The 13,111-nt window shown below is 60.3% G+C and overlaps 1 protein-coding gene; it reads left to right on the plus strand.

Annotated features, from left to right (window-relative positions):
* The first annotated feature begins 11,402 nt into the window (after nt 1-11,402).
* On the plus strand, nt 11,403-13,071 carry CHC_T00000636001 (hypothetical protein). XM_005710275.1 is given in 2 exon segments: nt 11,403-12,035; nt 12,036-13,071. The coding sequence occupies 1 exon segment, from the start codon at nt 11,403-11,405 to the stop codon at nt 12,033-12,035; it is 633 nt and encodes a 210-aa protein (XP_005710332.1). The 3' UTR covers nt 12,036-13,071.
* The last annotated feature ends 40 nt before the right edge of the window (nt 13,072-13,111 follow it).

The following is a 13,111-nucleotide window of genomic DNA, read 5'->3' on the forward strand; positions in this document are numbered from 1 at the left end:
TCTGAGCAGGATGGAACTGCGAAGCTAGTGAGGCCCGTTCGGCGCCGAGGCGTCGAGCCTCGTCACTCCGGGCTAGGTACCAGCCTACCATCGTGCTTAGCAGCGCTCCGGTAGACCAGATACGATCCTGGAAGTGCCCCAAAGCGCGCAGTAATTCGGGGATCGACTCGAGCTCACCTGGCGATAGGACACGATCCGCAAACTCACCCGGCGCAGGTCCGCCCTCCAAGGAACGGAGCGGCGGGACGGGCAGTATTTCGGAGGGTCCTCGGCTGCCCCGAGGCGTTTCGGTGTAGATGGGACTCGCGATACGAAATGGGTTCGATCCCACTGCGAACACGTCCGGGGACTCAGCGTCCAGATCCCGGTAACGCTTGCGACGCGCTGCACGGGCAGCGGAGCCCACACCGCTGCAGGACCCCGACGACCCGGTTGGAGGCGGTCCTACGGCCGGTCGCGACGCGAATGCGTCCGCGCGAACGTCGTACAGTAAAAAGACACTCCGTTCGCCGGTGGAGAAGTCAGTCCAGGGGCGGTGGGTATGTTCCCCCACCCCTCCGGCACGGCGGAGGAGATCCAAGACGGCGGTATACGTCCACACGACGTGTGTGGACTCCCGGTCAGACGGATTCAAGGACACCTTGGGGAGCCCCGGCGTCACTCTCCTCAAGAAATCCAACGTCGGGGTGGGCTGGATGAACACCCTGCCATTCACACCCAGCTCGGTGCTGACGGCGTTGCACACCGACCACGCCCACTCCCGTTCGCAGTTAGACAAGAGGCACTCATACGCCGGGTGGTCCTCCTCTAGGAAGGCGGACCCGAAGTATTTAAGAACGTACGGGAGGAGCGGGTGGACTCCCAGCGAAGGGAAGGAGTCCCGAACCACGGCGGGGAGTGTGGGGAAATCGGCGGGGGACAGTCCATGCTCGAAGCATGCCGAGCGGAACACGCGACCATCCTTTTCGTCGGCTCGGCGATATGCCGACCAGTCGCGATGGGCGATCGCGATAGAGTGTATCCTCATCAAGGCACTGGCCGACTTCTGAAGCGCGACTAACGGCTTCGAGAACGCATAGGGACAGGGTCACACGTACAGCCCCGCGACCTCGGCAAGGACGAACGGCTGCGAACCCCTTCCGCCGGGAAGGCAGAGGGCCAAGGCCATGCGATCGACGTACTCAGCCTCGGCCACGCTATACACGAACGTACGGTCACAGGGGATTTCGCCGGGGATTTGGTTTCCGGCACCATCGCCCTCCGCCATGAGGCAGACAAGCGCCGCAGCGGCCTGATCGATAAGACCGGCGCCCCTGATCTTGAGGATGCGGGCAAGATCAGGGCGCACCTCGGGTTGAGAAATTATCTCGGCTATAGTCACGCCCGACCGGGCATGGCGACCCCAGGGGAACCGGAGACGGCTCAGCGGTAGGGACGCCGACCGTTCGTAGACCGCGCCCAGCCACCTCGTCGAGCTGTGCGATGCACCTCGGTGGCCCTCCCCCGACGGACGGACAACGTCCCATGGCGATCCGGGACGACCGGAACGCCCTTGGGCCCTGTACGGATCAGGGCGCGGCGGAGGGGGTGGCGTTGGCACGGCTCCCGTGGAGCCAGAGGGACCGGCCGAAGCCATCGGCAGCGGTAGGCCACGGGCGGCAGGGGAACCCGACCGGAGATGACTTTCGCCGGCGTGGTACGCGGGACCTCCGACGACGCCGACCACGGAGGTCCCCAACTCCCCCGAGATCGTGGAATCCCGGGACGGACGCGTCTTCTGGAAGGCGGTGAGCTGCGACGACGGAGCCGCCGGAGAACCCGCACCGGGCGAACCCGCACCCGTAGGACGGAGAGTCAGCAGCGGGGCCCCGACTGACCCCGACGAACCAGGGGGAGCACCTCCCTCGCGCGACGGAGAGGGGGGGTTGCTCATAACACGGGCGGAAGATGGCGCGCCCCACTAAGAAGATGGGCGCAAAGTAACGACGTAGAGGAATCTCGGAGGAAGGGAAAGTGCGATCACGAGAGCGAGGGAAAACAGAGGTGACTGAGCCGCGGAAGTGGCGCAGGCAACGGCTCGCCACGGGGATTATACGAAGAAGGATACCCCCCGGTCGATACGACTAACCACCGCCGCCCGGTCTAAAAATAGAACAAATTACGGAGGGCAACCACGACGGCAGAAGCTCCACGGGACGGCCTTCGGTTCAGACAGCGGTGCACCGCCCACCGAAATTCGCGGAGAACAGGCAAGACGATCTCCGAATTCAGGACCAACCCCCTTCCGCCACCGCCGAGGACGACCCCTGAGACTCGCGGCGCCCCCTCGACGCGACCACCGTCGCGCGCGCGACGTAAGGCGCCGCCACTACACGGCGACGAAGAAGTGGAGACAGGCCTCTACGCGCCAGCCTATATACCCGACGAAAGAGCGCCGACCGTCGGCAAAGCCACCCCACGCTCCTCGATGCCGTGCTCTCACCCTCGGCGGTCGACCGAGCGACATCAGAGGCGAGTGGCAGGGGGTCAACGGGATGAACGGCACCCGCGCCCTCGCCCGGCATGAGGGTGGCAACACGCGACGACGCGTCGAACCGAAGGTAAGCGGGCTTGGTTCGCGGAAGGGGACTGGGGGGTTGGCCGACGCAATTACGCTATGCGACGAGCCACGCGGGACAGGACACTACGGGGTTCTACAACTGGCGTTGGCGGGGAGAGGGGGAGCGACAGGATCCTCCCACGTCGCAAGGTACAGAACGAGACCCCTCCCCTCTGCTGTCGTCTACGGCGGCTCAAGCTCGCGAGCTGTGGTGTGAGAAGGTACGGCGACCACCGCAGAGGAGGCTGACCGACGGCTATGTCATAAGGAGAGGGTACCCATAGGGCGCGGAGCTCGCAGTACAAGACGGAACCACCGACCGGTCGTGGTAAGGAGGGGACCGCGGGCAATTCGAAGGAGGGATGCCGCCTCCCGTCACAGTCTACCGACCCCCAGGAAGAAGACGTATACGCCAAAGGAGTTGCGGAAGAGCGGGGAAACGGCGAGACGAGCCGACCTACGGCGTGATCGCATGCGACGAGATCGGCGGGGGGGGTGATCGGGCCCTCCGACGCGCTCATCGACGACCTCGCCCACGCCCTGGACCGAGTCGCCCTATTTCCGAGGACTGCGGGCTTGGCTCGCACGGCGCTTCGGGGCACTCATCACCCCCACCACGGCGGAAACAAAAGAGGACCCACTGAATCGCTGGGAGTGGACCTCCCCCGCACAGAAGAAGGACACTCGCCGACATCGCGCTCGCGTGACGGAGGCGGCGAGTGGGAGGGCCAAGACGCAGAGCGGTTCCGCGCGCCTCATCGCGGAGAGAAACGCGGGCACGGAGACGAATGACCTCGGAGGAGCAGCGACGGGGCGGGAAAGACGGTGCAGACACCAAGCGGTGCCGAGACGAGAACGCGACCGACAGTGACAATGAATTGGAAGGATCCCGCGCGCGAAGGAGGTGGAGAAGGACCGAGGGCGAGCAAGACCTGCTTGAACCGGAGGCGCACCCCCCCTACCCACACACGTGAACGCGGATGTTCACGCGTAAGGGGGGGGGCCGTGTAGCATAACCGCCGGCTACTGTACTATACATTAGATTTAGAATTAGATCTAACGCTGTAAGGTACGGGCCTTACAGCGTGCGCGCGCGCATACCTTACAGCGCGCCCGCACTAACACGTGTACCCCACGTGTAGCACACGTGTGCTGTCAGCCCTGACGGCTGACAGCGTTACAGTGCGGGCCGACCCGCACTGTCCACAGTAAGCCGACTACAGTACAGTCCGTACTGTACTGTAGACGGTTAATTAACTTGTACAATAAATATAGGGAGCGACCGCCGGCGGAGGGGACGAGGACAGGCAACCCTCCACCGACGGTCGACCACCCAGCTTACTTTACTCACACCGCCGTTCCGCGAGTAGTTACCACCGAGCGGGTAGTGGACGCGCGCGACACCGCGGCGAGCTGTGATCCGCCTCCGCCCGTCAGTACCGGATCGTCAACCGGTACTGCTCCGGGGCGTCGAGGCGTGGATCCGCTTGCCTACGCGCGCGTCCCCGCCGACCACGCTCTACCACCCGCTACCGGCCCGCTTCCGGTGGCGTTGGTTGGTTCAAGACCCTCGGTACGCCGATCCGGGGTCTTCCGCCGAACATCGCGAACACCCCTCCGCCGTGTGTGGGGTGATTATGCGACAGGTGGGTCTTCACCCGCATAGAATGCGGGTGAAGACCAGGTGTATTACACCCTGGTGTACACGGACGCGAAGACCAAGTAGACCGGAGATGCGCTCATGCGGGACGCAGGTGCGCAAAGAACCACTCTGAGTCTGCGGAGACGACATTTCTACTGCCGAAATAAACCCCAAACATAGTCTCCGAAGTCCAGTCCAGCCTCTGCATTATCCAAACCTTGGTGAACTGGAGGTTGAGTAGTTCGTTGAACCCCCCGATGCGGCCGCTGTGGGATCCGTAGTAGTAGCCGTCGGGAGGTGACGCCTTAATCAGTAGCAATGCACGTTCTATGCCCTGGGCGAGGTTCGCCGACCCGACGGGATGTGCAGCGCGCAAATTGTACCAGCCCGCGCTGGGCGGGCGGACCGCCACCTGTAGTATAACTCCCTGGGGCTGGATTTAGATTAGATCAGCTACTATAGAGCCCGAGCTCCACAGTACGACGCGCACTCGCGCGCGTTCTGTCAGCACCGAATGCTGACAGCCCTACAGTACGCGCGACCCGCACCCACTACTGTAGCCGACCACAGTAGCACTATAGTACAGTACGTACTGTACTGTAGTATGACAGACTAACTTGTACATTAAATACGTGAGCGGACTGACGGCGACGGGGGAGGACAAGCACGAGCTTGTCCAGAACCCAAGCCTCTGGTCAAGCTCGCCACGCTTATTTTAGAACAGGTTCCCACTAGCCCGTATCTAGTTAGGAGCCAAGCAGGCAGGGGACGCGCGAGCACGCGAGCGAGCCTAGATCCGCCTCCGCCCGTCAGCGCTGGTACGTCACCCAGCGCTGCGCCGGGGCGTCGAGGCGTAGATCGGCCCGCGCGTGCGTGCGTCCCTGACCGTACCCGCTCTACCACTGCTACCCGGGCTCGCCCGGTTACGTTAGCTGGGGTTGCTTCCCTTCTCTGATCAGGGTCTAGCAGGACTGTGCATACACCCCCTCGACATTGGGGTGTTTATACGACATCACCCAGCCGCGAAAGAGATCATTCACCGCAGTCCCTGGCTCCCATGTAGGGGATGAAGGATACGACAGCAGGAGCGGGCGGCGCAGCGACTTCCCTTTGCGATGCGTGAGCCGTACAGTAAGGCATTGATCTGTGAGAGTGACGTCCGCCGCCGTGACATGAGCGACTGACACCGAACGACATTGGAAAATAAACGAGAAAATTGCCAAAGCGCAACATCCAATTTCCGACATTGCACTGGCTTGGAGACCATATTCCAACACCTGCCGCATTACACCTGCTGTCAGCCCTGCCGTGGCTGTGTGCTCACCACCAGCCTGCTCTTCCTTACGCGCATACGCCTTCAACAGGTCGCGGACGCGCTTCGTGCGGGTTGGAGAGGCATAGCCAACATCCCCGTGATATCTCGCGATAGCCGAAATATAGCGGAGGTCGGCCCGACTCGGCCCTCGAGGGACAGAAAGCCGATGAATGCGAGTACGTCTCCCTCCTCAGCCGGGTGTGGGTGGCGACACTCCTCATCGCAGAACAGGAGCCATTTGCGAACTTGGGTAAGCCGGTTCCTCCACATGCTCTCTGAGCGAGCGTACTGCACCAGCAATGCCGTCGCCTCCTGCGCCCCTCCCGTGGCGCCTGCAGTTCCGGTCCGTGCGAACACATCCGCCCGGATCCCCATCTCCCAATCCTCCCTCAACTGATCTCGGCTAGGACCACCGACCAGGCGGGATTGACAGACTTCTCTGCGCGAAGCAGCGGTGCGTGGCACCCACCGGGGTCGAGCACGACCATGTGCGAGCTCAGCGCGCGCAAGCGCGCGAGCCAAGCTTGAGCAGGCCAATTCGGAGCCCACAGTATCCCCTTTCCTCCCTCCGCCTCGATCTTGCGCACCACCAGCGGAAGCATGTCGAACGGCAGATTCCACAGCCGGCCCGTCCCGTCCCCCAGTTGTCCTCCATCTGCGTGCGCAGGAACTTCTTCCGGGCAACCATGTTTTCTCCCAGCGGTCGAGAGGCGAAGACGATGTGGTCCAAGCGATATTCGCACGCAATTTACTTCCATCGGGAGTCCGTAAGCCTCGCGTCGCCCGGATCCCATGTCCGGGACAGGGCATCCGCGAAGCGGTTAACCGCGGAGGGTATCCAACGGGCCTCTATCTTGACCCCCAGAACGCGCAGTAGCACCTCCAACTTGCGGAGCTTCACCATCATTGCCTTGCTCGCGGACACCATTGTGTTGAGGATGTACACTACGGCTTGGTTGTCCTCGTGCAAGAGCAGTTGGCGGACGCGAGATCCTGAGACGTATTCGGCAAAGTGTCGATAGAGAAGCAGACGTACGGCGCGGAGCTCCCTCAAAGTAATCGACTGCGCTCTGTCCTCAGCGTTCCAAAAACCGCGACCCTCCCACAAACCCGGCAATCCAGCGCCCGTTTCCAAACCGAGGGTGCCTCCATGCCCGACGTCGGCTGCGTCGCTGTGCATGGTGAGTTGCGGGTCGGGCCTGATGAGATCTCTACCCTCGCCACGGGTGAGCGAACGCCAGTAGCGCAGGTCGCGCAGGGACTGGCGGCAGAGGCGCATTTTCGATGACCGCGGCCGTCCCCCAGCCTCTCTATGCAGCGTACCGTTCCCGGTGGCTTCGCCGCCGAACCCCCACTGGTAGCTCCGACTCCAGTCTCCCGCCGGGGGCTCGGCCCTGGACCCCTCGGAGCTCCGCGCAGCGTACTACGGGGTGGGGGCGCGCTTCGCGCGCAGCAACCCCCCCTTCGTACTTGGACCTCGCTCCTTGCGTGTAGTGCAATGTGCCTGGCAGGCCGCGAACACAATCCGACGGTCAAACAAAAAGAAGGAAAGCAACAACAGCAACAACCACTGCCGATGGCACGCGCTACGGAGCGTTCGAGACTCCCTTTCCCCTTGTGTGGGCTTGCGGCCCACGGTAGCTCGACTCCGACGGGGGGGTTAGGGAAAGATACCTGGCCCGGGAAGATGATGGTGGTAGAGACTTGTGAAGACTTGAGTGCTCGACGAGTGCGGGTTGGGCTTGTCTACGAGAATGTAACCGCGGTTCGCTGGGTTGTAAGGCCAATGCTCGACGAGCGTCTTCAGCACCTTGTGTGTAATTCAAGGTCTTCGCCGGGGGCTTGTTCAGCACTACCCGACGGGATGGTAACCGTGTATCAACGCTACTACCGACGTGTTGCCCGATGGCTAAAAACACCCTCACCAGCGCGATTGCGATCGCGGTAGGCGGTACCAACTCTGTCTTATACAGTAAGACCTTCGACGGAGGCGTCGTTGCAACAGCCTTCCGACGGAACTTGAAACAGTAGCAGCGCTACACAACGTGTTACCCGTTGGCTAAAACACCTACAACGGATCGGTCGCAACCAACTCCAATGGAACCAACACAATCAAGGGAAAATAGATGTAGAGATAGAAAAGGTAAAAGGATAAGGAAAAGGAATGGGACCCCGAGCAGTAGAGGATGTCGTTAGCAGCGTAGAAGTGAAGCGCGTCGCGTGAACGGAAGCGGCCTTCGACGAAGGCGAGATCTAACTCCGGCAACTCGGGTTACCTTTACTGACTTGGTGGTCAGAGGGCTAAGGTATATATCGCCCCGCCGGAGCCACTACAGTAGCTCACGGCGCTAGATCCTAGATCTAAGCTAGTGTCAGCAAAATTAATGGCAACTAATTAACTAAATAAAATAAAATAATTAAGAATTAAAACTGTGCAATTATTCACACGTGTGTCCCCCAACCCGGACTACTTTTCATATCGAAATATTTTCCTTTCTTTTCACCCCCCTTTTCAGGTGCGTATTGCACTACATTGCGCTCCATTCCGGTTCCAGTCTCCGTTGCCCGCTTCTCGGGCAGGCTCATGTCGAAGTAGATCGACAGAGTGTAGAACCGGGCGAGCGGGAGCGCGAGAGTTACCGATACACAGACGCCGCAAAAATGTCGCAGTAGTTCCAACGACACAAGGCGGCGGTTCCGTTGCGCCAACAGCAGCATCCTTTTGGCCAAAGCCCTCACACGCGCCACTTTCTTGTCGGACACATACAAGCGCATCTCCTCGGTGTCGATGTGCACCCCGAGGTGGTCTATCCTGCGGCTCCCCTCCCAACAACCCTTCATCGGGTGCCTCTCGATCCCCAGGCGCTCGAAGAGCCGCCCAAGTCTCCGCCGTGCGCGGGTACAGTCCTGCGGACCTGCTCCTCTTCCGAAAGGTGTGGGAGCTGTCAAAAAGTCGTCGATGTAAGGCAGAACCCGAAACTTCATCTTCTCTCTGATGTACTGAACCAGCGGCCGCAACAGCTTCGTAAACCAGAGCACCGAGCGACACAATCCAAATGGCAGAGCGATGCAGCGGTATACCCCACCATCGTACCGAAATGGGAAGTAGTCGCGCACATCTGGGTGCAAATAGAAATGTCGATACCCGCTCTGTATGTCCCACGACATTAACATATCTCCCCTCTGTATATCCGCGGCAAAGGAGGGTATCGTTTCCATCTTGATACTCCCCCGCAGCCAGTGCTTGCTCTGCCGATGCAAGTTCACGAAGAACCTTCCCGTCCTGTCCTCCCCCTCCCCTTGCCACACGGTGAACGCCGAAAGATATCATCTTCCCCTCCCGCACTTTCTCGCCCGCCTCCTCGTTGCTTACCGGCTCATAGATCCCTTCCCGACACCCCTTCTCCAGATCCGCCCTCCTAAAACCCTTGTCTTCCTCCGATTCGGGGATCTCTCCTAGTACGAGCCCCTCCGTAAACGGCTCGGTTGGCAAGTCCCGAATGCCAAACGGGATAGCTCGCACCAGGTATTCTGACGCCCCGAGTTCCGAGCGCTAGGAGGCGGACCTCAAGGACGTCCTCCTCCACAAGGGTTGTCCCCCGGCCACCATTGTGGGACCCTCTGCCTAGTGGGCCGTCACTCTGACTGGGGAGCCCCGGAGGAAATCCTCTGCAGGTTGCGTCCTCTGGCCCTCTCGAGTCGAGACTTCGCCAGCTGCTTCGCCGCCTCGACCTCCAACCTGGAGGTGAGGGCTTCTCGTGCCGTGCGGTAAGACTCGGATAAGACCGCATCATGGCCCTGTTCGACAAGAAAGGACATCTGGCGAGCGGCTTCTACTCCCTGTTCTGTCATGTCCCGGAAGTACTGTGCCCTCATCCACAGGACCTCTAGAGCCGCCCGCATCGATTCCTTAGCCAACTTGAGCCTCCTTCGCATGTCTTCTAAACTTCTTTCTTGATCTTTGGCCACCGTCATGGCAGCCAATCCCAGTTCCGTCCAAACGCAGGCGTTTACGTACTCCAATTCTTTTCCGGATCGCCGGTCCTTGAACTTGAGATCGGCGAGGAACGCGTCCTGGGGAGGTTTAAAATAACCCATGTGCGTAACGGGCACGTATGGGCCCCTCTCAAAGACGCTTCCCCCGCCTACCAACTTCGAGGAATTCAGCTCGGTGACAACCACACCGTAGTCGCGGCGCGCCGGCTTCGCGATAGCTCAGGTGGCCCGCAATGCAGCCGCCGGCGCGGCGGGGGCGGGGTTGTCAGTCGGTCCTGCCATGATTCTTCGGCAGCACGCTGTGTGTGTCGCGTAGAATTCGTCGCCGCCCGGAGTGGTGGGGGAATTTCTCAGAGAGATATAGACATGCCGAGGGACGGCGGCGATCGCGGGGACCCTGGGCGCTGCGCTTATATACCTCCGGGTCGCCGCGGTGCGACGTTCGGCTGACTGTAAGCCCCGTACACCTGCTCGCTACTCCTTGGTGGGTTTTCACCCGCATACACTCTGAGGCAGTGTCCACCGGAATAGATTGTTAAAAGGTGTCTCTAATCTGGCTTCTGTGACAGATCACAGGACTCGGTAGTAAGCGCTTCTACGTCGGACAGGGCGCTCGCGGCGCTCAGAGTAAAGGAGCGATGTATTTATGCGGAAGCAAGAGAATGGGGCAAAGTCCACGCATGCGTCTCCCCGGGTTCCCCGGATCCCAACGCAGCATGCTGCCTTTATTTACAAAACCCGAATGGGTGCGGCAATCCGCACTCTCCGCTCCGTGTCGTCCCTGTCAGGCGACGACAGTTGCGCTGCGCCCTACACACCTCCTGGTCAGACAGACCAGGACCACTGCTGTGCTGCAGTGGGGCTTTTCGCTCGGCGGTAGGCCCATGACGTACTTACATTACCCAGAGGGGTACGGGTGCGCATTGACGCTAGCTCTTACAAAGGCTACGCACCCGGAATCGCAGTATCAGAGGTGGCTGTCCACTCACCTCTGCGGCAGGCTCGCGGTACGAGGCCAGCCCTGCTACGCCCCAAGGCATCGTGCCGTAGACATCTCGCTCTCTAGCTATCTTTGCGAGCGCAGGGCGTTACACTTCACCGTCTGAAGTCCTTCCACCGCTTCGCATAAATGGTCAAATGTGCCCCCGGTTTTGCGATGCTCCCGAAAAATCGGAGCCATTGGCCTTGAAACGATGGACTCTATTTCACGGTAATCAGGTCCAAAGTTGCGGTGTAGTACGGTACCCTTCTGAGTGGTAGTCCAGACACAATGCGTATTCTCCTCATTGCCACTCTGTACAACTGTAGTCTACTGTACCAGCAGACTACTTGTACAGTTGTAATCTGCGTGTCTGCTTTTGAAGCACTCGCTGAAATCAGCGAGTTCCAGTGCAGCACAGCCAGGTTACATACCCCGGGCGGTTCAAGAGGTTTCCAAATGTCATGAAAACTACATCAATGGCCCCCCGCCTCCGCCTTCCCATTTGCCCCCCCCCCCCCCCCTCCACCCGCCCCTCCAACCCCCCACCGCCCTCTCCACATCCGCCCAGCAATCCCATCTCCGTCCTTCTCACCTTTCGCTCCACCTCCCCCCTCACACCTCGCTCCACCCCCCTTCGTCGTCGCACCCGCGCCGCGGCCCGCTGCTCCCCACGGCGCAACCCCCGGACCGCCACCGCGTCATCCAGGTGCCTCTGCCGCAGCAACCCCAGCCGCAACTCCAGCCCCCGCACCGCTAGGGACAGCAAACTTCCATGCAGCACCCGTCTCATCGCATGCAGTGACAGGTGCTTACAAGACAAGCCATCCCTTCGCAAGAGGCCAGTGTCCATCAGGTGCAGCAGGTTTCGATGACGCAACAGCCAAACCATGCCCACACTCCGCAGCAGGCGCAGGTGTCGAGCCAAGGGCCTTCTCAAGGAACGCCGCCGCAGGCTTCGACCCAAAAGCATGCGCAGCAAATGGCGCAGCAGGGGCATGGACAAAATCATCGCATACAGCAGGGTACAGAGCAATCTCAGCAGGATGCGGGGCCCAGTCAGGCGCAAGGTGGACAGCGGTCAATGGGATCCCGAGCGGATGCTCTCGGTGTGAGCGGAATGGCGGACGGTGATCGGCCTGCCGCCTCCAGACAAGAACAAGAAGGTACGGACCAAGGCTGCAGCCAATTAAAAGTGGAAGACGCTCTCGCCTATCTGGAACAGGTGAAGCAAGAGTTCAATTCTCACCCCGATGTGTACGACCACTTCTTGGATATCATGAAGGAGTTCAAGGCCAACTCGATTGACACCACAGAGGTTATTCGGAGGGTAATCACGTTGTTCGAGGGAAGAAAAAGACTTACACTAGGGTTTAATACCTTTCTACCACCAGGGTACAGGATTTCAGAGCGGATGATCCTTTCATACTCTCTGAAATCTTGTCCCAGGAGATCGGCAAGGCTCGTGAGGCAACGTTTACCATGCTGTGGACAAAGACAGTAGTTTTGTGGCGCTCAAAAAGGTCAAACTGGAGAGCTCGCGCAACTGGAAGCTGTACAAGGTCGAGGTGCAAAAGATGCAGAACCAGTACAAGGCGGACAACGTAATGGATTGCTAGGATGTATTCAGAAGCCGCAACGAGCTGTGGATTGTGAAGGAGTACATATCTGCCCGGACTTTAGCGGACTTACTATCCAAGAAGCGAGGGGCGGAGTTTCAACGGTCGCAGCAAGCACAGGGCGAGGGGGCTGGCGAGGTCGCTGGCGAGGTCGCTGGGGGGCGCAAGATGGAAGAGAGCGTGATCGCATACATATGCCGTGGGGTGTTGCGCGGGCTGGAAACCTTGCACTCGATCCGACGCGTGCATCACAACATCAAGGAGGACAACGCTCTGCTGGACATGGACCGGGTCGGTGAAGATCGCGGACTTTGGGTTCTGCGCCGAGCTCTCCCGCGGGTTCGGGAAGCGCAACACGGTGGTGGGGACGCCCTACTGGATGGCGCCCGAGGTGATCCGCGGGGCCAATTCCGACTGCAAGGTGGACTTGTGGTCGACGGGGATCCTGGCGCTCGAGTGCGCGGAGGGCAAGCTGCCGCACTTGGAAACGTCGCCGATCCGGGTGATTTTCCTGATCGCGACGCAAGGCGCACCGGAGCTGAGCGAGGCGGCGAGATGGTCGGAGACGATGCGTGAATTCATTGGGCTGTGTTGTAAGGTCAAGGCGGAGGAGAGACGGTCGGCTGAGGAGATGTTGCAGCATGAGTTTATTGAGAGAGCTTGCTCGCAAGCAGACGCGGCCGGGGTTTTCCCAGAGGCTTGCGACCTGAGATTTAGGAAGAGGAGGGAAGGGCGGACGAGGGGGTTTAGCAATTATCAGTTCCAGACGGAGTGGTAGAGAGGTGGAGAGTTAGAGAAGTGGAGAACTAGAGAGCTAGGTACACGGTAGATAGAGGGGCGGCTTTTTGTAAAATACCGTAGGAGAGAAGGCAAGTATAATCCTCTCTCCTCAAAGGAGCTTGGCTACCACAGCGACAGTCAGCAAGCAGAGCAAGGCAGCAAGCAGAGCAAGGCAGCAAGC

This window comes from Chondrus crispus, genomic scaffold (assembly GCF_000350225.1).
Source record: "Chondrus crispus Stackhouse genomic scaffold, scaffold_550, whole genome shotgun sequence".
In the NCBI taxonomy this organism is placed as follows: domain Eukaryota; phylum Rhodophyta; class Florideophyceae; order Gigartinales; family Gigartinaceae; genus Chondrus; species Chondrus crispus.